Below are 25616 nucleotides of genomic sequence, written 5' to 3' on the forward strand. Positions count from 1 at the left end.
AGAGTATAAAAACATGACGCTTTAACACCAACATATAATTTTTGTTCAAAGTGGCTAAACTTTAATTTCCACATTCACAGTAATCAATCTCTTTATGCTAACAGAGGCCATTTTTCTGCACACTAGACAATTTAACCTTTATACCTCTCTATAATGCCACGTCACTTTGAATACTAGACCTTTCCCTGCAGGGTATTTCCGCTTTCTCATTCATATCAAATTGCACCATAATATCCATGTTTATGTGCAGCATCACTTGTTTTGGTCCGGCGATGAATCTAACCTTTGCGATGAATCTTTGACTCAGACTCTGTGTGTGCCTCAGTTTTCCGATGACATCTTTTATTTTTGCTTGAACAGGCACTACAGTTGGAAAATTACAGCACTATGCTAAATGAAAAAAGAAAAAATCAAGAAAGCCCTCTAATTCGCAGCATGAGCACTAAACAGAGAGACAAAAAGAGGAGTTGGAGGTGCTTGAGCGTTTTAAAATATGCTTTCCCGTCCTTCAGGAGTTTCACAGTGGATGCTGCAGCTGTAGCTTTTCCTTTTTCCTTTTCATTAAACTTGTAAATAGTCCCATTCAGCTTCAAATATAATGATACATTGAGACAGTAAAGATGCTGTAGTGTTTAAATTTATATAATCTTCAATCAGTCAAAGAGCGTCTGTGTGTCATGTTGGTGTAAAGTGATCTTCATAAGCTGGAGTCAGATTCTCTGGTGATGAGCTCTCTTTCACTTCATTGAAGGCGGCGGCTGAGAGTTTTTGGAGTGGCAAGATGGTAGATTTTGGTAAGGCAGTACATATTTCGCTCTGAATCCAGTGTTAACAGAGGCAACGCTTAAAAAAATAGCACACAGAGGCATTAATACGACAACAAGAGACATTTCCCTTCTGGATCCCGTGGAAATGAATTTAGTTCATGCAGCAGAAAAGGCGACTGTCTCATCAATATTTCAGAGACGGATCCTCTTTCCGCTTTTCACATTGGAGCTTTCTCTAGCTGCATCAGTAAAAGAACACCTGCCTTCCTCACTGACAAGAGAGCAGTCTTCACCAGTAGTAAAGCAATCGAAACCACGTATCGCGGGGCCACACACACACTCTGAATTCAAAATATTTAAACAGAAAGACACAAAACTGAATACAGTCTGCACAGGTGCTAATAATGCCGACAGCCTAGGAGTATTAATTTAATCAAAATTCAGTTGATAATTTGGTGGAAACTCATAAAGGCCATGCACTGCTTCAGTTCAGACAAGATGAGCAAGCAGTGTGTGAGAGCATCAGCATGCACCTAATCACGGAGCTGATAATGCCAAAACACTCACATTCACTCAAATCTCCGCACAAAACAGCTGCAGCTTTATATCTCCAGACAGGTTTTAGCTCGTGCTGTTGACGTTATTAACACACGTAGATTAAGAGAAACTTGGTGGAAGGTAAAAGTCTTAAACAGACACACTGCTGTTGAAGGGCGGGACAGCGGAGGTTAATGTAAACAATCCTCGCAGTGTCTGGTAGAGCACATATTTCCATTTCAAAGACAAGCTCGGCTTAGAGTGGCTGTGGTGTGCGTGTGTGTTTTTGTACTGATGGGGAGCAGTCTTTTATCTGGTTTCAAAATGCTAATTCAGAGACATGCTGCAGAGTGGAGCACGAAAACAAGTCAAGGCATTAAAGAATCAGTTCAGCATTCTGGGAAAATATGCTTCTCGCTTTCTTGCAAACAGTAAGATGAGAAGATTGACACATCTCTCGTGTTTGTATTCTACATTAACTCAAAACCTCTAAATAACCTCTTGTGCTATTGCAGCTGGTTTGATTCCAGCCAGAGAAACAAATCCTCTTCGAGGTTGCGTAAAATCTGCCAAATCATGCTTACAGAGCAGCCTGCTGTGGCGACCCCTTGTGACAAGCCAGCCGAAAGTAGCTTTTACTTTTTTTGTCTGTGGTTTGAGGAACTGGACGTATTGCATGTATAAGCTGTGTGTTTAAACCATTGTAAACTTTCACGGGTGAAATATGAAGCCACTGCTTCTATATTGCTCAAGCCTTTAAATCATATAAGGGCTTAAATTCATACTATCCAGCTGTTTGTTAGGTGGCATCTCTTGGTGCCTTTTGGAGCATTTCATGAAATTATCTGTTGAACATGGCTCACTATGTGGTTAAGTGCACTAATAGCCTGTCGAAGAAGACTGGATTCTAGTTTTTCTCAGGTTTTTATAGGTAAGCAACAGGTTAACCTGCTAACCAAGGTAGCTAGTGTTAATTCCAGGAGAGCAGTAACCACTGAAACAGCCATTAGTATGTTGTTAAAAAGCACTAAGCTGAGATGAACACTTTATGTTTGTAGCCTTCACTTTGTTCCAACTTAAAAAGATGCAATTTGGAAGAACTAACTTCCACCAGAGAAGAGAGTATTTGTGGAGTAAAGGGGCAAAGGTTGACAGAGTGGTTGCAATTGCTGACAGTTGCCAAGGGTTCAGTCACACTAGAGTAAAAACAGGACAGCAACCTACTTTTGACTAGGAAAAAGCAGCGGTTGCCTGGTGGTTGCATTTCATTTTTCAGGTGTCAGAAACCAATTGAAAGTACAGTGACCAACTGGTTGTATGCAACGCCGCCAACTCCAGTAGCTGGCCACTTTCGATTGCATGTAGACTGCACAGGTTGAATGATGGAGGCAACCTGACTTCACAGTCAGACTCAGACTGACTGCAGTCACTCTGAGAAAGTTTAGTGAATTTTACAAATAACTATCATCTAATTAATAAATCCAACCACACTGCAACAATGTTGCAATCAATCTGAATCTGGTCTTTAAAACAACCACTTCAAAGGCGACAAGATCACAAGTTCACTGCAGTCGCAAAACCTTTTGGGAGGCTTAAACCACTGCTTTCCCTAGTGTGACTGTAACATAACTATATATCTAATTTGCTGAGATTTTAGCCAAAAGATATACCTATCTTTTTTGAGTTTGAACAACGAGCTGTTTTCAGACTCACATTCAAGCAGCATAAATCTTCTCATCTTGTCAGTCAGGACGAAAGCGAACATGCGCATTTCCCAAAATGTCAAATTATTCCTCAAAGGCTAAATGTGTAAATACTAAGAACGAAAACACTGTCCTCAGTGAGGAAAAAAACTGTACAAGCATCCCGACTGTTAAAAAAATATATACATGAAATGCGCAACGCACAGCTCATTCTCGCTATCCAGGCACAGCTGACGTTACCACATCAATAATACAATGAGAGAACATCTTGTATGGCGTGTTAGCGTCACAACCGGTGTCAAACACAGCTACACACGAAAGACACAATAATATTTTGCTTCAGTTGCAGTATCTGGAGGTGAAGTGATCCTGAACAGATTGAGCTGTCAGTCTTCTCCACCATGAGTGCAGAGATGAAGACAGCTCACTGTGCCTGACAGGAAGAGAAGGCTTTGATTTGATTTCAGGTCTCTGGCAATGTGCAGTTATGACCGGACGGTTCAGTCTGGGTTTGATGAGGAAACGTCCTCAGCTGGAACTTCTAAATTGTCTCCACGTAATTGGCTGGGTAAAGACCGAGCTTGCCGTTGTCCAGGCGACCTTTACACCAGCCCTGATCATCCTCATCCTCCAGTTTCGTCAGCTCATCACCTTTAACAGAGGAAGAGAGTCTGAGAAACAACGCCAATGTGCAATAAAAATACATAAACACTGCTGATCTCAGATAAAATAAAAACTCGCGGCGTCACGCAGGATCCTCAAAAGCTTTTCCAGTGGTTTTCATAACATTAACCATTTTGTCTCACTCACCAACTCGGAAGCTGAGCTCGTCCTGCTCTTGGCCATCATAGTCATACAGCGCTCTCACTCTCACACCTGTGCCCACATCTTCATCGAAGGGGTTCATCCCTCCGTTGGTGTCGTTGCCTGAGTTCGGGGCTGTCTGGTCCTCATCTGACCACTCTGTGGAGGCTGTGTACGGCTGGTTTTTATCGTAGCTGCTTACACTGAAAGAAATTTTTTCCACAAACAATACAAAAGGCACTCAGAGGATGATGTGGATTAGGATATGCATTAAAGCACTGATAACTGGTAAGCTGTTACCTTCCTCGGTCTACAGCGTGGTCTCCTGCTGTTGTAACATGAGTCAGCATGACTACATCATTTCCTTTCTTTGACTTTTCTTTCTTAGAGATGTTATGGACAAGGTCTGGGTTGTATTCCTGCAAAAAAACAAAACAGAAAAAAGATGGAAAAACGGTTTAGATTTGGATTTAATAGATTTAGAGTTGGATTTCATATTAATCATATACATCTCATATATATTCAGGGATATGCTGAATATAAACATAACTATAAATAGTATTGTTTTTTCTAATATGTAATAAATATTTAACACCCTGCTTCATCCATATACTGCTTTATAAATCATTATAACACGTGCAGCCTGTTCTAGTGTTTAATTACCTCAAACTGTGGCCAGTTCATGTGCATGCCGGGGCCGTGAGCGTTGCTGAACCACTTCAGATCTTCTTGTGGGCTGGCTGATGTGATGGTGCGTTCAAGCTCTCTGTACACTGTAGCATAACTGTGAACAGAGAGTGGGGATTTGGTGAATGGGTAATGTTTACATGATTGCTGTCTTGTTATCGTAACACTTTCAGTCATGTCAGACCTTTGGTTCTCTGTGAGGTTGAGGTGGCGTTTGACATCCAGCAGCACCTCCCTGAGGAAACTCAGCCTCTTCTCTTCAAACTGCTGGCACTGGTCGAACACCTGCTCCATGTTCTCCATGTATGAAGGGGTGCATTTACTCAGCTCATCCAGAGCCTTCTCATACTTCTCCTTAGCCTGTGTTGCCACACACACGGACATTACATGATTAAAGAATCATTCCAGAAGCAAAGCTCTTCACGGTCTCATGCTTCCATGTATAAACCTCTGGCATTAATATGCTAATCGTTGCAAAGTACCCTTGGCACCGCTGAACCATGGCATCAGACTGCCAGATGACCTGAGAGCAGCTGGAAGTGTTAAAATGTTTAAACTTACCTCATCACCTTATTTCATGTACTGTTTTTATTTGATCTAATTTGTACTTTTATTCTTATTTCTTGATTCAAGTATTTATGCCTCTTAATTTTTACTTTTTAGTTTTACTTAGAAATTAGCGACTATCCATCCATCCATCCATTTCTCCATTTATCCAACATGCAGCCTGTGGTTTCAACTTGCCTGCTTTTTAATTGTTGTTAATTTTATCATATCGTATCACACTCTCTGCAATGTTTTTTTTATTTTTTTTACTTAGGTTAAATTGCTTATCTGTGTATATTATCTGCTTGTTTTATTATATTTTCCTGTCCTCAGTCACTTCTGAAGCACATTTAGCAACGTTACCTAGCATGAGGTTCAGGGAAGGTTACAAATAAAATTTGACTGATCAGAAATTGTTTCTTGTCATGGACAAATAACCAAAAAGAACAAAGAAAGTATCCTGCTTATTGATTGATTGATTTTGGCTTATATGTCTGTGGCATACTACTCTACTGATGTCCAAAAACAGTTAAAAAAAATCATATCCCTATTGACATTGCTCCCTTACAATCACCACACACACAATTGGTTGCTTTATCACGGCACCTGAACCATTATATGAATGGAAGTAGTGGCTGGTACCACGAGAAGAAGGCTGCATCTGTAAATGACCCTGTGAATGTTTTGATGCAGCACCTCCTAGAGGCAGTTATATCAGTGTTTCAAACTTTAGGTCCAGCCATTTTTGAGCACTGGCATTAGCCTATTTGTTAGTTGAAATTAATAACACTGGTTCTAGATTAGTGGTACAATGTCAGTTTAATTCTGTTTAACTGAAATGGTTCTGCTCCAGAAGTTCTTCTACTTCTGGTGCCAAAGAACCAGTCTCTAACTAATGTCAGCTTTCTCCTGTCTCCTGTTTTAAGCTCCACCCCCCCCCCCCCCCCCCCCCCAAAAAAAAAAAAAACACCAAAAAAAAAACAGATAATGTGACTGAGCTGCTTTTAAAAAATGATTACAATTATTTATATTTCAGTCTGTAATAAGATCAAAATGGCTTGGGGTGACCATTGTTTTAATAACACACGTATTCCACGTGTTCATATAAGTTTCATTTATGGAGTCAATTTGAAACGGACTAATCTTGAGAGAACAGTATCAAATGTTCCAGCACTGAGGCAGTAAAATGAGACTAGAGTCCATGTCAAGAGCAGTGAATGAGAGTTACTGACTGAAGGAGTGGCATACTGTCACATATTAACAATGCTGCACTGGCTCCAACCAGACAGCCTTAAAATAGCCTTATTTGCCTTTGGCATTATTGCAGAAAATATCTTTTGCATAATGATGCTGGAGCAGCGGCAGCTGATGTTCTCACCTTCTGTGAGTCCTGTTTACATTTGTCCACTTTCTCATGGAGTTTCTTCTGCTGATCAGCTGCCACAGATGACTCTCCCTTGATGTTGGCCTCTCTGGTGGTAGCCAGCTTCTCCTCTTTGCAGGTCATGTGGTATGTTTTCTTGGCAGCCTCGAGCTGAAGAAGGAAATTCAACATAAACAGAAGAAAGCAGTATGTAATCAGACTTTGAAGATTTAAAACGAGTCCTGGTAAAGTCCACACTCCCTCACCTCTTTCAGCTTTTTGGCCCATGGTTTCTGAGCCTTCTTGAAGCCTTCCTCTGCCTCTTTGGTTTCCTTGAATCCACCCATCATTTGTTTGTGGTACGAGTCTTTCTGCCAGTTCTTCACTTTCTCAAAGTCCTCATTGATCAGGTAGTTCTTTATGTCCTGATGGAGCTCGCTCACGTTCTCGGCCTCTGTCATCATCGCCATCCAAGCTCGTTCTACTGTGCCGTACTGAGGCCCTAGTGAAAGAAGGAAGTGTGGGTAAAGTATCAAAACTTTATTTGACATGGACTCAGATCTGGGGGGTGAAAGACGACACTGAGAGCAGAAGCCTAGAGGAAGGATCGGTCTATTCCCTAAAATCTATAAATGGGTATTGAGGAAAACTGTTCCCATATTAAATGCAAAAGATGTCTTTCTCTTTACTGCACTTTGAAGGCAATTTGTAAAAAAAGACTAGTAATGTATCTCCATGTTAATATGAAATACAAACCCAACTCTGTGTAAAATGTCAATTAAAACATAATGCAATGACAATGATTTTAAAATCTCATAAGCCCATATTTTATTCACAATAGAACAAAAAATATCAAAAGCTTAAACTGCGACATTTCACTATTTCATGAATAATAATAGCTGATTTTGAATTTGTTGGCAACAACTTGTCTCAGCAAAAGGCTGGAAAGGTATCTGGTACTAAAAAACAGTTGGAGTAACTAACAGCAGATCAGTAACATGAGTATAAATGGCTTTTATTAATGGAAATAAAAAAAATACCTCTGCGAGGCAGAGTTTCATAGAATTAAAGATTGGCATCGATTCATCAGTTTGCAAAAAAACTACATTCACAAATTATGAAACAACGTCAGAATAATGGCCCTCAACATAAAATCGCAAAGATTTTGAATATCTCCCGTTTACAGTACATAACATCATTTTATATAAAATCAGATATTATCAAAATGCACATTTTATCAATTTAAACACTTGATACGTTTTCTGTGCTCTGTCTTAAATAAAATATGGCTTCATCAGAACTGCAAATCTTTGCATTCTGTTTTTATTTTTACAAAGTATCCAATGTTTTTTGGAATTGGGTAAAATGATCTCTCACCTTTGTCTACCAGCTGCTTCCATCTCTTGGACCACTCGGTCAGTTGCTGTGCGTAGGATTTCTCAATTTTGGCACGCTCTTGGATGCAGTTCATCAGATCATTGCAGAGCCGATGACCATCATCAATCCGCTTCACCGTGCGTTTGTAGTTCCCAACCTTATATAAAAACAAATAAACATCACAGTGACATTCAGGTTACTCACCCAGTATTTATACACAACCAAATCCCAACTGTTGCCTGATGGCATTTAATTTTGTTGTAACAGAGCAAGTACTTGATGGCAGTGGGAAGGAAAAACTCTTTTTTTGAACAGGAAGAAGTGGGCTCGGGGAGGAACAGCCATCTGCTGTGGGGATCACTAATGATTATGTTCTTAAAATATTCGTGTTCTGCCTCATCGAAGTTCTTGGAAGAAAATTCATCACCTAAGGCTTTAAGCTGTGAGATGTAGTTAATTTATAATCAGTTCAGACCAACAGCTTTCTATGAAAAGCTGCTAGTCAAAAAAGGCTGCAGACATCTTTTAGGTATCACAATAAATAGACTGTTAGTCCAGTAATCCTTTTTACACAAACTTGTCAGTTAACCACATAGCAAGTGACACAAACTGTTTGCTGGCTTAAAACATCCTCAGTCAAACTTGTTTGTCCACCTCAGTGCTCTTTAGTTTACTGATTTGGTTCACTGATTAGACTTATCTGAAGTGAGCCTGAAGTGGATGATGACAAACACAGCTGATCAAGGACGGTCCACTGGCCTTGAGCATAGTAACCCCACACACGTCCCAGCCAATCGGACAAAAGTTGACTTAAAGGGAGGGGAGCTAAAATAGCTTGTTTCAGTCACAAGGTGAACTGAAGGGCTGCACAAAGGCCGAGTATATGATAAATAAAGATTATTCTAAACTGCATTTTATGCAAAGTCACTCTGGTAGGGTCCAAGAATAAAAACGTGTTTGAAATTTGCACAATAAGTCTCCTTTAACTTAAATGTGTCCTAAAATGTTCAAATCAGGACATCAGAATTCCCATAGCAGAGTATCACTGGGTTATTAGGACCCATACTCTGTGACTTCAGATAGTTTTCAGATACCCCCTTTGTTTGTAAAAACTACTTTTCACTAAAACTACTTGCAACTGTGGACCAATGCCACACGGTTATTTGCTGTCATGTCAACTGTACACATTTGAATAAATGCCTAAATATATATATATTACAAAACAAGAAAATTTTGTTGTCTCAGACTATCTCCTAAAATATGGGTCTTTTCTGGTTCTAGCTAAAGCTATATAAAGGATTGGTATTAAAGTGATAATGGATTTAAATGACCTGTGTACTTCTACTGTTATTTGGTGAACCTTGAAAAATAACCCCAAAAGCCTGTCGGTGAAGCAGGAAGGATCAGCAGGGAAATGGCTGCTGCTGCTGTGCAAAGTTATGCAATGAAAGCAGGGGATGGGTTAATGTCATATAATGTACAACTCTCCATGGATGCAGGAGCAGCAACCTCATGGAGAGCTCTGCCGAGAGACAGAGCCCCTGTGAGAGAGAGAGAGCTACACAGAGGCTGAACCCCAGTTTACTGGCTTCATTTTACACTTTTAGCAGGACTGCATCTTTGCTGAACAGGCACTAGATGTTTACGCTTAATACACCTTGAAAGCAACACCCAACAAGCCTCAAATCGGAACTAAATGAAAGCAGCTGGGGGGAGCAAATGATTGCATTCCAGACCAGGCCTCTGCTGGAGCAGCAGTGAGCTGAGTCAGCGATCAGCAGGCAGCACTGCAGCAGCTCCACAGCAGTAATGCAGTGGCTGACTGTGATAAAGTGACTATGTGCTGGAAGCAAATACCTCTGCTCCTCCACCTGACTCCCGAACATGAAGAGACATGATGAGGATAAAACTGAACCGAGTCTGAGAGGAGATCGATTATAAAACCCGAATATATGAAGTCTTCTGTCTAAAGCACCTCCTGAGTACATTCATCAAACAAACTCCTGCATCTGAACATAAAGCAACAGGACAGTCTGTACTGATGAGGTGAATAATTTCACCAGCAAATTGCTACCTCACCACCTCACCTGAGTCACCACCTCTCATATATAATAAATGAGCTTCTTGGCACTAGTTTCTCAAATTACTCAGGGCTGTTTTTGCTCAGGAAAGGTTGCAGCTGATGTAATCTTGTGGGAAAAACCTAGAACAACAAACTGCAATTGAAACAACAGACAAGCAGAAATTTAATCCTTGATAAACCATTAATATTTACGCCATTCTATGCAGAAAATCGCCTACTTCCAGCATTTCAGTTTTGACAAAATGGTGCAATCCTTCAACTTAGCAGATGGTACACTGAAAATCTTTGATCTGACAGACAGATGAAATAAGCAACAAAGAGACCATAGGAAGTTGTGCTGGAAATTTCCTATTTTTCATATACAGAAAACAACAGATTAATCAAACAAAGTAAGACTGATCTACAGTGATAAACTATCAACCTGTTGGGACCAATAAACACAGTACCTTTTTCACTGGCATGATCTGGAATAAGGTGATTTGTCCCACAGATAACTCATCCTCATCCCATCTCTATTAATCCATCGTTTGGACTGCCTTTGTCTATACTGGTGCCAAATTCAGAGATTGTAAAATCTTACTCTGACTTGGCTGATAGACATGGACGATGAGCCAATCACAGCTTGGAATGCTACCATTTAGAAAAAGCCCCCTGAAATAGTGTTTTCTGAACTCAGCGTAACCCTCCTGTTATTTCCGATTCTGCCCTGCATTAACCGCAGTTTGTTCATCTGATATCCCACACCCACTGACTCACCTTTTCCTCTTCCCTCATCAGCTTCTTTATAAATATGCTGGTCAAATTCCACTTGCATTGACAGGTCGTCCAAGATTAATGTACAGTGCCAGGGAGCTTTTATCTTTTCACCCCTCATCTAACCCCTTCATTGCTCTTGTTTGCAACATTTTATGGTAAAGTGAACTGTATTTACCTTTAATTTGTGTTTATTAGTCCAAAGAGTCAGTGTAGGTAGGTACTCATTCATTACTGTGTGTACATGCTCTTGCTATGTTTCATGTGAAAAAGGCCCATGTATTTTCCATTTAACAAAGATAACCACAACTCAACAAACCGTCCCCTCATGCCCTAAGTGCCTGGGCTGATCAAACCTTTGAGGCCCGCGGCAGGCTCTGCCTGCACCCCGGAGGTTTTGCTCTTTCTGTGGATTGTTTTAAAAGGCAGCTAAAGACACATTTGGTTTATAAGCTAAGCATTTTTATTTTAGTTCTTGTGCTGATTTTATTTGTATTTCTTTTCCTTCATTTTCTGATGAGCATTTTAATATATGGTGACACATTTCAGCTTGATGTCTCATCAGGATCACAGTTTAGCAATCAAACGGGTAAATGGGCTGGCATTTATGCACCACTTTTCTAGTCTAATGGACCACTCGAAGTGGTTCAAGAGCACTCCCGCGTGCACAGTGGAGGAGTTGGGTTTGAAACACCTGATTAATGGCGGACTTGGTCTACCTCCTGAGGAACAGCTGTTTAAGGTGACTTGTCCACAAAGATACACAGGACAAAAAGAAAAGACTACTGGTGAGGAGTTCTTACACTTTGAGAGCACAGGTTGGGCCAACAATGAAATATTTCTGTTTTTCCTTTCATTTTAACTGTGCCATAATACAAGATGTGGCTTGATAAATCGAGTCAATCGGAAATAATGGCACCAACATAGAGTAATTTGTCATGCTGAGGAAATGTGTGCGTCATTTTCTGATCTGAGTTTGAGGCACCCGCAGCTCAGTGATCCAGCCCGGTCGATAAATCTGTTGCTATGCGCAGTGGCAAGTACTTGCCTGATTTACGTGCAAATCTCCAAACGGCTGACAAATGAGGCCCTGTATCTTTCTCTCAGATAAAGTAGGTTTACTGAGAGTTCATTACTAGGTCGTGTCACTTCCCAGCTAAGTTTAATCTGTCAAATGTTGCTCCTAGCTGTCTCACCTCCCAGAAACTGTCTGTGGTCTCCTCCAGACTGGCGCACTCATCGTAGGCTCCAGACATGGTCCCCGATTTGGCAGGGTGGCTTTAGGCTGTGGTAGTCTGCAGCAAAATAACTCTCCTTATGCACTGTAAGACAAGACAAGCGCAGAGGAATGTAAAACCCTCTGATGTGTGAGACACATAAAAACTCAGTTCACAACTCTTTTAGAATTTATAAATCCGATTAGAACAAATCCAGCATCTGCAGTGAGATTCACTAAAAAACATTGTCTAAAGCAAAACCAATTAGTAATAGTAGCATAATATCTTGGTAACAATATGATAACCTGCTAGAAATAAGAAGGTAATGTCGGTGATTTTATAGTTATAGTTATATTTGGGACCGTGTACTTATTAACTTAAACCATATCCTATTAGCTTATTTGACTAACAGAATAAAAACTAAGGTTGCATAAAAGTAAGGTTTCTCAAAATAGCTGACAATTATTGAAAATACTGATAAAGAACTAGATGTGGTTAGTTATACTGTTACTTAAAGTATTCACCCAAAAATTAAGTACTCCAGTTTCAACAGTTTAGGCGAGAGTGTTAGAGGTGTGGTGTACTCAGAATATAGCTATCCATCCCTAGTGAATTTTGCTGTGGTTTATTTCTAATAATACACATTAAATATTCAAATGTGTTCCAATATACTATTTTGGGCAGAAAAGAAAAAAAGCTGAAATTAATTATTTTACTGTATACACAAATTATAATAGTGGATTTTTTCTTTTTTTTCTTCTTTTTAATAAGGCAATCCGTATCTCTGAAATGGTTGCTCAAAGACCTGCCAATTACATCATGCTTGCTTTAACATTATTCTTCTTTCAAAACTTCTCATTTACAGTATGCAAGTGGGCAGTCTGGTGCTACTTGCTGCAAGAGAGGCTGGATCTTTGGACGGTTAGAGATCAGTGAAGAAGACGGCGCAGCCCCCCTACAAACCTGAATTGGATAAGCGGGAGAACATGGATGAGATCCTATTTTTGTATACTGGACATTTGAAATATGCATTCCATGATCACTTTCCTTCCTACCTGAAATGTTTTTACCATGTTATGTGTTGTCATCCAGATATAAAATATGCTGTGAAAGGTGGTCCTGTTCATTAAGTTTGTTTTAAAAGGTTGTTAACATGGAGTAACAGGTGGGTTTGAATTTTGCAGCATAATATTTACATTATTGCTTTTAAAACCAGCAGGGTGTTGGGAATCTATGGTAGAATAAATTCAATAAATATAATATAGTAATACTATCCAATATGCTAAAAAATTGGTCAAAATTACATTATTATTACGAGGTTATTACAATTTAAACTCTGTATAAAAATGTGAAGATTACCTTCTTATTTCTAGCAGGTTATCATGTTGTTACCAAGGTATTACCCTACTATTACTAATTACTATTACTAAACTATTACTATCACTCGGATGCCTTTATTTCCACATTATTACCCCCCTTATTATCCAGTTACATCAGTTTGAGTAAGGGGTGGGCGATATAAACTATATAAATTTGACCAACGATAGAGATTTTGACTATACCGCGCTACCGCGATAGCGCATGTTGATGATGTCATCAAGCTGCGCCTGTTTTGGCCGAAAGTGTCGCAGCGGCTACAACCATTATCATCTGCAAATTATGCCGGGCAACAGTCATAGCAAAGAGATGAAGTACTTTTGAAATACGGGGAAAGCCAAAAACTGCGCTTCCTCCACTTCCGTAACATTGATTCATTAATGTTGAATTCTCTCGCAGCTGTTCTATTCCCATGTTGTTGCAGTATATTAATAACTAACCTCGTATTGTGGATGAATAATCTCAGTTGTTCTCCTGACTGAAGTTTGCCCCGTGTATAGCATCCTGCTATGCGATTGCATTTGTCCCTGACCTGTCATGTTTAGGTGGAAACCAGCGAGCTAACTTCCTGTTAACTTCTAACTTCGGTTAAATTTAATAAATTCTGTTTTCATGGATGCATGGATGTTAAACTTAATTGTTACACCTGGTAAAGCAGCAACGCTGATGATTTTATTAAAGATGAAAGAATTTAGACAGTTTTTAACTCTCAGTGTTCGTTTGACTTTGGGACCTGAAGCGGACAAAGTTTTGGACCCAGATTACTCCGCAAAGCTCCTCACTACGGCAGCCGTAATGCTCTGACAATCCATCAAGCAGTGCGGCTTACCAAAGTTGTACTAAAACATTTTTTAGCAGATTTCTGCATGCCAAAATCGGTTTGAGGTCAGTAAGCACAACCAGAATTCATAGGCACACTCTCGATTTTTGAGAAAATTAAAGGATTTTAAGTGTGCCTTATAGTGTCGAAAATACATTATACAGAAGAAAAGAATATATCGCGATATATATCGTTATTGCACGTACTTCAAATTATACCGCGATATGGATTTTAGGCCATATCGCCCAGCCCTAGTTTGAGTGTAATATTACTCAACTGTAACCACTGTTGCTACCATGATATTGCTTGATATTAACTGTTATTACTTTGTAATTGCATTGTAATAACTCAGAAATTACCACATTATTATGTAATTTTTTCTGCTTTGTTACTCAGCTACTACTGTAATAAAAGGTGCTGCCACAAAAACTACAATAATATGCTAATAAACTTTAATACAACGTACAAACCAAAGGAAAATAGAGACTGGCATCAAGGGACATCAAAGGTTAGTCAATCAAGCAGGTTACGTTATACATGCTGATATCAGGTGAACTCAAATGCAGTCTTACCCTTATAGCCTGAATGCTTCCAGCTATTTTCTACCTGCTCTCGTGAGATTACTCTGTCAATAGATTTAATGACTAGCTATTAATTTTCAGTGGCATAGACTCAGGCGGCTATTATCAGAACACTGCTGTAAAATTGCAGGGTAATCTTCACTCATTATGGTCACTTAATATTATCCCACGGCCTTACTGGAACACCTGCTGCAGAAGTTAATCAGTTGTGGCTACTAGTGATGGCACAAGATTTTCTATTTGTCTGAAAATATCGAATATTTATATCTATATTCACCAGATTACAAAACCTCAGCATAATTACTAAGCACACAGACTGCCTAACGGTATTTAAGCTCATGCCTCACACCCACCAGGTTCAGTACACAATACAAATTGCAGTTTCAGAAAGACTACACTGTCAAACTGCCACACAGCATACCACTGGATGGAATTAAAGTCGTGAACCAGCAATATAAGTAAGTAAATAAAATTAACTTCTATAGCACCTTTCAAGAAAAAAAAAAACATCAAGTGTTTCACAACAAAATAATAGGGCCTGATAATAGGGCTACGTTCACACTGCAGGCGAAAGCGCATCAAATCAGACTTTTTCGACCCTATGCGACCCATATCCGATCATGGTATGACAGTGTGAACGGCACAAATCTGATATTTTCAAATCCGATCTTGGTCACTTTTGTATGGTATGTGAGGATTTTGAGAAAAACTCTGAGAATCTATGGCTTCAGGTAATGAACCATACTAAGGTTATAGATCAATTTCAGACAGAAACACATATTTCAGATTATCAGTTGGATTAAGACTTATGGCTTTTATCTACAATGTTTTGTCACTTCTACACGACAGAAAGTGCTTTTTTCATTGTGCACAAGCAGAACCGGCCATCTAGTCTGCAAAATCTGGAGAGCCTACAGGTGTAAGTCATGATATGAGTAATGTGAAATGTATTTAAAATGCTCAGATAGACATTTTGTGGGTGCAAGAGACTGCCTATGAAACGGGGGAAAGGAATGTCGATGTGTGGTGACGTGTTGAAAGGGGCAAGAAAACAGAACACAGGGAGATGCAGGAGAGTGCATCTGGTTGTGGCATAAACATTAATTACTCCCCAGCTAAAGTGCAAGAAAGGCTTGACGACAAAAAGCTCTAACAGTGCAAGATGTATACACACTGTTTAAACTGTACATATATTTTTATGCTACATTGTTGTTGTTTCAGTGCTTTGTAATTTTTTTGTGTTTACTGTAGTTTCCTATGTTGCACTGTGGTGTGTGACTACTACAGTACATTTAAAGAATATCCACTTTTATTAGTCAGAAAATATGAAAGGCAATACTTTTAGGGAATTAAAAGACAATGAACACACTTCCTTTCATGCAAACTAAAAAACATGACTATTTGATGATCAAAGGAACTTGTTGTTTTGTTGTTAAACTGAAGGTCTGGGGCATTTATTAGGTTAATTAGAGTGTTTTGCAGCAGCTACCTCTATCTCGTTTTGGAAATATATCTTTAATATTTCAATAAATGTGCCTTAGAACTACTCAGTTTACTTTTGTTGTCAGGGTCCTGTGTCTCCTGACCCAGCGTTTTTAGTTCTTTGTGATTTTTTGTATTATTGTACTTGTGAGTTATTCTATCGTTTCTAGTTTTGATCCCTTGCCCTTCATGTTTCTCTGTGCCCCCTCTGTTCTGTGTAAGTGTGTGTCTTTGCATGTTTGAGTTTCTTGTTTTCTGTCACTCTGCAGTGTGCATTATGTTCTCATGGTTGGTCTTTTGTTACTCCCTCAAGTCTAGTTTCTTGTGTTCCAAGCTTAGTATTTCCCTCTGTGTATTTTGGTTCTTAGACCTCTGCCTTATGGTTTATGTCTCTGTGTTTCTTAGTTGCTGTCTCCACTGTGTCAAGTTCGCGTCTCTGTGTGATACTTCCTGTTTTACCTTGAAGGTCCGTGTCTTATGTGAATGCGTCCTGCTTTGCTTGCCTCGTCAGTCCTGATTTCTCCCAGCTGTGCCCTCCTTCTGTGTCTCATTCCCCTCGTTACTTCCCAGTGTATTTAAACCCTGTGTTTCTCTGAGTCAGTGTCGTGTCGTCCCTCAAGCTGTGTGTTTCCTCGTGTGCCTCGCTGCAAAGTGTGAGTTTATGTTTTCCCAGTTTAGTTTTGCATGCTCGTTTTCTGTGACCAGCAAATAAAGCTGTAATTTTGAGTTCATCCCCTGAGTCTGTGAGTCCTACATTTTGGGTCCAACTCCTGCCTGCCGCACAGCGATTCATGACATTTGTAATACTTCTACACTACTATACTTATACACTTGTGTGGCTACAACTGTAGCTTGCCTCCACCAGTGTGTGAATGTGAGAGTGAATGAATAGTGGAATTGTACAGCGCTTTGAGGGCCCCGAAAAGCGCTATATAAATGCAATCCATTATTATTATTGTTATTATTATTATTATTATTATTACTTGTACACTAACTGACAGCTTGTGTAATGAGAAATTCCCATGTTTGAGAAGGTACCAACAAAAATGACATCGCTTTGCTGTTTTTTTGGGTAGGTTGCCAAACACAAACTCATCAGTCCTGATTGGCACTCTTTTAGCCTTCTTGTAATTGTAACCGCATAGGGTTGGGAATTTGGTAAGTTTCAGTTTTACAGACAATCGTTTAAAACACTTCAGTCTGAACAAAAGGAAGCACATAAAACAGAATCCTGGATTAGCCGTTGTAGCAATAACTGCAGGATAATCTCCTCTGGGAGAAACCAGACTGCTTGCGTAGGCATAGGGCTGCTAGTTTGTTCCACTACATATTGATCAAAACATTCCAAACTTAATTTTCTTTAGATATTTGCAAGCATCAGAGACACAGGGGCTTCCCTTTTAATAAATATATGTAGCAAGATGTGAATGTCTGCATATGAAACAAGACCTACAAACAAACCACAATATTTGGAATGCTGATCAAGATAAAATGCAAATGATATGAACATGAAATGCAAGTAAAATGTCATCTACAGCCACTGTGGGAAGACAAAACATCCCCAGACAAGTCATGTTACAGTCAGAGAATCTAATTTCCTCTGTGACACTGTATTGATGCACTGGCTGTTAAATATGGAGCAATTTATTTTTACATGTATTTTGTAGGGACTAACCAGGAATGCAGAGAAATGGACCAGCGAATCTGTCAGGAATGACAAACTTTGTATGTTAAACGAACATTTTGAGAAATATTCTCATTTTCTCTCTTTCTCTGAGTTATATATACATAGATCTATATGGATATAAATCAACGCTGCTTTAATGACTCTTGCTAAACATAAATCTAATGACTTGGCTTTGCGAAGTAGATTGGAAACCGGGTGAAACAGTGCAAAAGGGAAAATCCATAGCTAACTTTGGCTCCATCTAAAACAAATTCTATTATGTTTGTTTAAGGTTATTGTTTCACGAGGGGGCTGTGTACGATTGCCAGGTAAAAAGCAAAGAAACAGTCCTACCTCTAACTCTGCATGAAACCACAGCTTGTAATATTTACATTTTGCCTTGTAAGGATTACACAAACCTGATATATTATGTGGATGGCTAATGTGTTTTGGCAAGAGCAGGCTGGCTGTTTCCACCTGCTTCCAGTGTTTATGCAAATCTAAATGGTTACTGATCACAGACAAATGAGAGTAGCAACATGTAATGATTGGCAAGACAAAGCACTTTTCTTGACATGTTAAATTATTTACGTCATTTTGTTCCACACACCACGCACTGTGAATATGGAAACCAAATTAAAACCTGTTTTGGGAAAGCTCAATATATTAGCAGACAGATTACTGTTGCATTAAACAACAAAAACGATGCAAAAGCTATTAAGAGCAAAATGTTTGATGCCTCAGAGAAGAATATGAAACAATGGAAAGAGAAGCACCAGTGATGTGTTTTGATAAGAAGTCAGGGGGAGGGGCAGAAGCTGCGTGGTTATTTGGGTCAACCATGGAGAAAAGGATGGAGTGACACCTTTGACAATAAAAAGCCGAGATGAAGTGAGGGAGGAAATTGGTTGGACACCCCCACCCCCCAGAGCTTACTACTCCATAAATAAACAAATAATCAAGGGGAATTTCTGCTATGATGTAACCTGGCAAATCTGGGCAAAACAAACTGGGCAGCAATGCAGCGTGGGGAGTGGGGTAAAGAAGTGGGTGTTTATCATGCCTGGTTAATCCATTAGCTACATGCCGAGAGGGGCTTTTGTTGTGGATAGCCCTTTGCTTCGCGTGCATAAAGGCAGATCGCAGTGCGGGAAAACAACCGCTGACCAGCTTCTCCCACTTTTCATTAAAGTCAAGTAGCGATAAAGGCGACACAGACATTATTATATAAATATGACTGTATCTAAATTGAAGTAAAATCATGCAATGAGTTATTCATTGTGAGCAGAAACAATGCATTCATACCGACCCGCACATGCATATACAACCTCAAACAGTGGCGGCAACCTCCAAAATGAATTACCATCACGCTGCTTTGTTTAACTCTTGACTTTTTCCCAAGTATAACCTGCAATCTTGGATCCGCATCCTCAAAAAACAAGGAAGAGCATCAGGAATTCCTATCCCTCCACTGCAAGTGCATAATCATCAAAAAGCATTACAATTTCCAGGGTGAAAAGCCAGTGGCATCAACGCATCAAAAGAGTAAAACCCCCAGACAAAGGCTGTCAAAAGACCCCAAGAGTAAGAGAGCGCAGCCCACCAAGAAGCAACAAAAGCTTACCCCGAGTCCTCCATCAACAGCGGCTAATGGCTAGGAGAAAAAAAAGACACGTGGGCTTCTCCAGAAGGCAGCCCCTCTCTTCCTCTCCACCCCTCGTATCTGTTTATTATTGCTCAGTGCTGCCTGCCGTCCTCTCTGTCTGACAAAGCCACGGTGCATCAGTGTGCATAGCAGGAAAACAGGAGCCGAGAACTCAAATCTCTGATATGATCAGCAAACTTTACGTGTGTGCCTGCCTCACTGAGAGAGAGATAATCCTATGGTGTTGTGCCTGAATGGCTCAGACAGAGTAGCAGAGGACAGAGAAGAGGAAGAGAAAACGCAGGGTGGGGGGAGACAGGCTGCAGGGCTGAGCACTGGGGATGCTTTACTTTGGTGTGTGAGGTGTTCAGTGATCATATTGTTAAATAAAATGCATACAAAGATTGTGTTTAGGTAACCTTTGACTGGTCATGTTAAAATAAGACTATTCAGCAAAAGAGAGACATCTATATGATTGTATAAAAGCATGAAACAACTATAAAATTATTATTGAAGTTGATAATTGGACTTTTTTCAGATTTAGTACAGGCAGAAACTTAAAGTCACATTTCTTTAGACCAATACTGGAGGAGCTTTGTAGTGTGGCATAAGTCAAGCTTACGAAGCTTACAAAGTCAGCTTCTACAGCAAATGTGGCAGATCACTTGATCTCCCCGCCAGCCCTCATCAACTGAAACCCTTCAGAATATACAACTGACAATTATAAAGTATTTAAGCTGCTTTATCCTGCTAACAGTTGCTGTGAATCTGCAAGCCTCTTTGCAACCAAGCTCCACCACAGTTCTCAGGGCTCGCAAAATTTTTCCAGTCGGGCTACCAAAATCCACCTCAGCCTTGCCCGTCGGGCTATCATAGGAAGGAAAGATATGTCAATGCTTTTGCATTCTTTCGCAAATGTAGCTGAGTAATTATGTCATCGGCATCAATGAGCCACTGTCAATATGTGACACATTGAAATCGCGTTTAAATTTGTGCTTGTTTTTTGCTTTCACTTTCACTTTGCGATGGCGCAAACTGTGTATAGAGAGCAGCAGCACTGATTGGTAAGTCACAGATTAATTGCGCACCAATTCCTCTGGCATCATCTTATCAATCGTTAGCTTACTATCAAACATGACAAATGAAATCTCCTGCAGCAAGCTTAAACATGTGATAGAGGTTGATTGCGCAGAGAATCGCTGATCGTTATGTAAGTATGTGTGTAAAAGCAGATGGATTTACGCAGGTATTTTAGTTCTTTAGAGCCAAACAAGACAGGTCAGGGAGAAGAAGGGACAGCCAAAGAAAAGCCTACCACAAAACGGAAAAGTTATGACAAATGAGACTACGAGGCAAAAGGAAAGCGCAGCTTTTTTGGCTTCATGGACAAAAGAATTTATGTGGCTGGAATATGACGAGCTAAATAACATCATGTTCTGCCGGGTGTGTTGTGAGTTTCCCTCGATTTCTGAGTCGACAAGCGCCTTTGATACTGGAACCAGTCATTTTAAGAAAGACCCCATCAGAACCCATGAGAAATGCAAGAAATGCATTATTGCTCACTCTGCAGTATCTTTCCCAGAACAAACACCAATTGCAAATAACATACTAAAAATAAACCTGAAAATCAGTTTAGAACAGCGTACTATGTTGCAAAGAGTGAACTACCATTGGCAAAATTTAGCAGTCTTTACAAACTTCAAAAAGCAAATGTCCTAGATCTTGGTTCCACTTGCCTCTTACCTGTGATTTCAGTGGAAATTTCAAATTCAGGATCTGACATTCATATTCTACACAGTTCTTGCAAGTTCATAGAACTTTCTGTTCAATTAGGACCAAATATTTGAGTTGATGATTGTAATTTTTTGTTGTAATTTGTGTTTTGAATATTTTTAGATTGATTTTTTTGTTTCCATGTATAATATTGTAAAGGAAACAAAACATCAATCAAAAAATTGTCCTCTTTTTTTTTTTATTCGGGCTACTTAAATTTATTTTGGGCTACCAAAAACTGAAGAGTGCCTGCTCGAAGGGCTACCAGGGATTTTGAAATTTTGCGAGCCCTGGTTCTATATGGTTTAATCATATATATCATAATCATATATGATTTAATCACTGTTAATACAGACACTGTTACTCTCAGGTTCTATCAGATGGTGTTGAGGTCTTGGGTCTTTAAGTGGGCCTAGCTTGTTTAGATTGTCCCAGATACGTATGCATATCGATACGATTTCAGTGACACCAATGCAATTATCAGGTCTACAAGTCTGATTCTTTATTGATTTCTGATCAGTTTTCTGTGTAAAAGAAAAAAAATGTTCACCTACGGAGGTCTTCAGCATCGTGTTGTTAAGCGAGTCTGTACACAGTGTAGAAACAGAAAAAAAGATTCAGGCACGCAAAAGTGCAACTGCTATGACTGTGATGCTACTGACTCTCAATGTCCAATTGTAAGAAAAACCTGTGTCTAACTAACCAGGTTGCAAGGGGAGGATGCAAATACAGGGCAAGGAGAGGGAAAGCATAGTCAAAAATCCGACCACACAGTGGTCATACACAGAAATGGAAGTAAGGCAAAAGGCAACGTCTATAAATCAGTCTAAAAGCATATATTAATACAGGATATACTAATACTAAATTAACAGAGAAGGAGATCAATATATACCAAAGAACCTGAAAAGCTCGACTAAACACACAGGATGATTAAAGGTCTGTACAAGGAAGCTTCTTACTTGAGTACTTCACTATAACTTACAAGGCAGACCCAACCCGTTCCCGATCAAGTTGTGTTCAAGATAAGAGATTAACAGGTATGAAATTGCAACCTACAGATGAATCAATGTCACATTTTGTAGAGCTGTTTTTCTGTTTCTGTATTTCAATAAATGGACTTATATTTAAAAAAAATGATTAAATCACAGTTCATAACGCTACTCCTACGCTAGTTCAGCAAGGCATTAATCATAAATTGTCCGTGTGATCTGTTGTTGACATTTAAAATGGGTGATCACAGTACGCTCCACGACCCACACAAAGGCTTCATAGCTTCACAAAGGCTGAGAAGATGATGCAACGTCAAAGTTAGTTCTGATTTCTAAACAAAAGGAGGGAGGGAAGATCAGAAGGAAAAGCTACAGAACTAGGAAGGACCAAACTCTTTCAAGATTTAAAACAAATCCTTCAGAAGTAAAAAAGAAAAAAAGCTTAATTTTATTACGGCATTAATTCCTTCAGTAGACTGCAGTAAAAGGCAAGTATTGATTATGTCATAGGGAGATTACAATGATACTAAGTGTGTAGGTGACCCTGAGATAGACTGACGTAAGCTGCTGGGAATTTGTATGATGGCCAGAGAGCATTCCTCTGCTACTAACAAGGCAGCTATAAAATATTTAATAATTAACAAGGAATTCAGAACAAAAGTTAAGCATATAACTGAACATTAATTATTATTTTTTTGTTTATCAGCTGCTGGGTGGTTACAGTTAGAGATGGCAGGCTAGTGAGCCCCAGCTGCAAAAGAGCTGCCTAATTGGTGTTTGCTGTTAATTGGATTGCACTGTGTTATTCTGGCACTGGGGTTGGAAGGGCAGTTTGTTCACTTCTTCATATTTTTGCTAATTGTTTGCTTAGTTATTCTTTACAATAGTCTTACTTGATCCCCCTCGAATGTCTTGTTAGCTCATTTCTGTTGATGCTGAAACTCAGTTTTTAAGTTTTGTAGTCATTTTAATTTTTTATGTATATAAAAATATGTGTGTAATATGTAATGTAGGCCAACTACTCAGTTCCTCACAGTCTGTATATGTGAGACTCTTGATTTGTTACAAAAAGCTGACAAAATTAACAAAAGAAAGCTGACAAAAGGTTAGCAACACTGCACCTTGCCTTATGAAGCCAGTTAGACAAAGATCAAATAATGATGTCCACTATGTGAAATTTTAATACACTCTAACACACATCCTCTGCCCCTCTCAGCTCGTGTACAGTCCACATTATTCAAATTCAACTCTTTTTCTTCCCTCAGAACCAACCTGTTCATGCTGCCCTCATCACATTCAAGTTCTATAAATAGAAACACATTCATCAATTATTCACACTGCTGTGTAAACAGTTAGACGAGATGAACAACCCCACCTCACATGGAGAAACTCTGTGATCTCACATCACTGTAAAGACAAAAAGATCAATATAATACAGGTGCACTCCAACGGGCCTACACATAACATTTACATGTAAAAGTATTTTACATCTTGAAGAAAGTTAGATTTGAATCCTAGTACAAACTTTACTCTACAAACAACATGACTCCAGCTCTGCAAAATACTCTGGAATCACAGCCGATGTCTCAGCTGAAAACACGAAGTCTGCAAGTAAATAAAATGTGTATGATCAAAGAGAATCTGGATGCCTCTTGCCTCCCTTAACAGCTGCTGTTAGAACAAAATAAGCCTTGACGAGAGGCACTTCTCCTGAGTGACTGTTTTACCATTCCCCGGTACAAATATGTTACAAAATTCTTTACTCAGTCAAACAAATGGAAAAAAAAAAACAGTGTTTATACCGTAGCAAAACAGACTCCAAACCTAAAGAGTTCTAAAAGAATGAACTTGAAATCAACGAGAACAAGGCAGTCTGTCAGCTCAAATCTTCTAGGCCTAGTTTTGAAGCCACATGCATTATGTTAATTTCTTCTATATTTTCATTCTTGGCCTGCACCAAACTTGTTTTTATGAAAATAATTCATAGCTATGTCATACTATTCTTTGTGAAGCCCCTCAGTTGAGCATCTGTCTAAAACAAGCAGTTCTATCTCCACTCTCTTTAAGGCTACCTTTCTTTTAAGCCAGTTTTCAGCTGACTGATGCCCTGGCCCAAACAGAAGATTGGAGCATCAGGTTTGAGAGCTCCTCTACTCAACCAGACCGGGGCATCCTAGATATTAAGGATTAACCATTTTAAGGATGTTAATTCACACTAACATCACACAGAGCCTAGAGCAGAAGAAAAAGAATGGTCCAGACCACCTAAAGCCTAAACATTTGGTTTCATTATTCAAAATTCTAGCCATGTTTTATAGGACAAGCCACCTTTATAACAATATACATCACAGGAAATAAGGAAAAGAAAAGTAGGTGTACATTTCAGGTATGATCAGTAGGATGCAAACAGATTGTTAGCAGTTAAACATCTAATTGACGAGTAGGAGAAAAAAGGTGTTTACTAACTCTAAGGTTACTTATCCACAAATGAAATATAGCTACAGATGGTCATCAACAGAGCCAGAAAATAAACAAAAGCAGACATGACTCATGCAGTAGCTGGAAACACCTTATTCGTGCTATTATTCTGTCTGTTCCCCTAATTTAATAATGAAATCGTCTGTGGTTATATCACTAAGAAGCCACTGTGAATACTTACAGTGGCACTACAGATCAAAGTCTAGCTGCAGGCATTATACAGAAAAAATTGCAGAGACTTTTGTGAATCCAGAGGTGACTGTGTGGAGTCTGAAATACCTGCAGCAGTTACACAGTCAGAAAAAAGGCAGCTTACCAGACACTTTGGCCATAGGTTACATTAGTCACAAGTACCAAATAGTAATAAACATAAATGTATGAACAAAATGTTGGTAGTTGAATTGCATAATGTATGAAGTATGAACATTTATTTAAAACTGTTGTCTGACAACGTCACAGGTTACATTGGTCTTTAATGCTACTAATAAAATGGTATTTGAAGGCATGCAAAATAATGCCCATTCATAATTAAAGTGTGGCACAGGATCAGTCATAAAAAACCACAAAACAAAACCCTCCACTGCAATTTCACATTAAATACACACACGCAGCAGACTAAAAGCAGACATTCAGACACATCAGTGCAGATCATAGTGGCTACTGAACCTGGTTTATCGTCTTTGTGGCCTCTCAGTCCTTGACAGCGTTGCCTCGAGAAATTCTGACAGAACTGACACCTGACACTGAGAGACAGTGTCTGTTTACCTGCAACTCTGACACATCCTGCAGTCTACCACGCCTTTTACAAACACACACTGCAAGAGTGAACTTTGACGTATGCCTGAGAAGACACATTACGCCATCAATAATTAGCTGAACGCGAGAGAGGGTGGAGACTGTCGTTCCTTAAAAGGCACCTTGTAACCAGGCACAACTGATACTGCATATCTAAAGGAAGGCCGACTGAT

At 39.4% G+C, this 25616-nt stretch overlaps 1 protein-coding gene across 1 annotated transcript in view; it reads right to left on the reverse strand.

Moving 5' to 3' along the window:
- Window positions 1–264: 264 nt before the first annotated feature.
- Window positions 265–25616, reverse strand: part of pacsin1b (protein kinase C and casein kinase substrate in neurons 1b) — a 32657-nt gene continuing 7305 nt past the window's right edge. The window contains exons 2-10 of the mRNA XM_040006340.1: window positions 11817–11942; window positions 7785–7941; window positions 6674–6909; window positions 6423–6578; window positions 4683–4858; window positions 4475–4595; window positions 4112–4230; window positions 3818–4014; window positions 265–3658 (exon numbers count right to left, since the gene is read on the reverse strand). Of these exons, the coding sequence (XP_039862274.1) occupies window positions 3549–3658; window positions 3818–4014; window positions 4112–4230; window positions 4475–4595; window positions 4683–4858; window positions 6423–6578; window positions 6674–6909; window positions 7785–7941; window positions 11817–11876 (1332 nt within the window). The 5' untranslated portion in view covers window positions 11877–11942 and the 3' untranslated portion in view covers window positions 265–3548. The remainder of the gene's footprint in view (window positions 3659–3817; window positions 4015–4111; window positions 4231–4474; window positions 4596–4682; window positions 4859–6422; window positions 6579–6673; window positions 6910–7784; window positions 7942–11816; window positions 11943–25616) is intronic.

Source organism: Simochromis diagramma, unplaced genomic scaffold, assembly GCF_900408965.1.
Source record: "Simochromis diagramma unplaced genomic scaffold, fSimDia1.1 OVJJ01000320.1, whole genome shotgun sequence".
Taxonomy (NCBI): Eukaryota; Metazoa; Chordata; class Actinopteri; order Cichliformes; family Cichlidae; genus Simochromis; species Simochromis diagramma.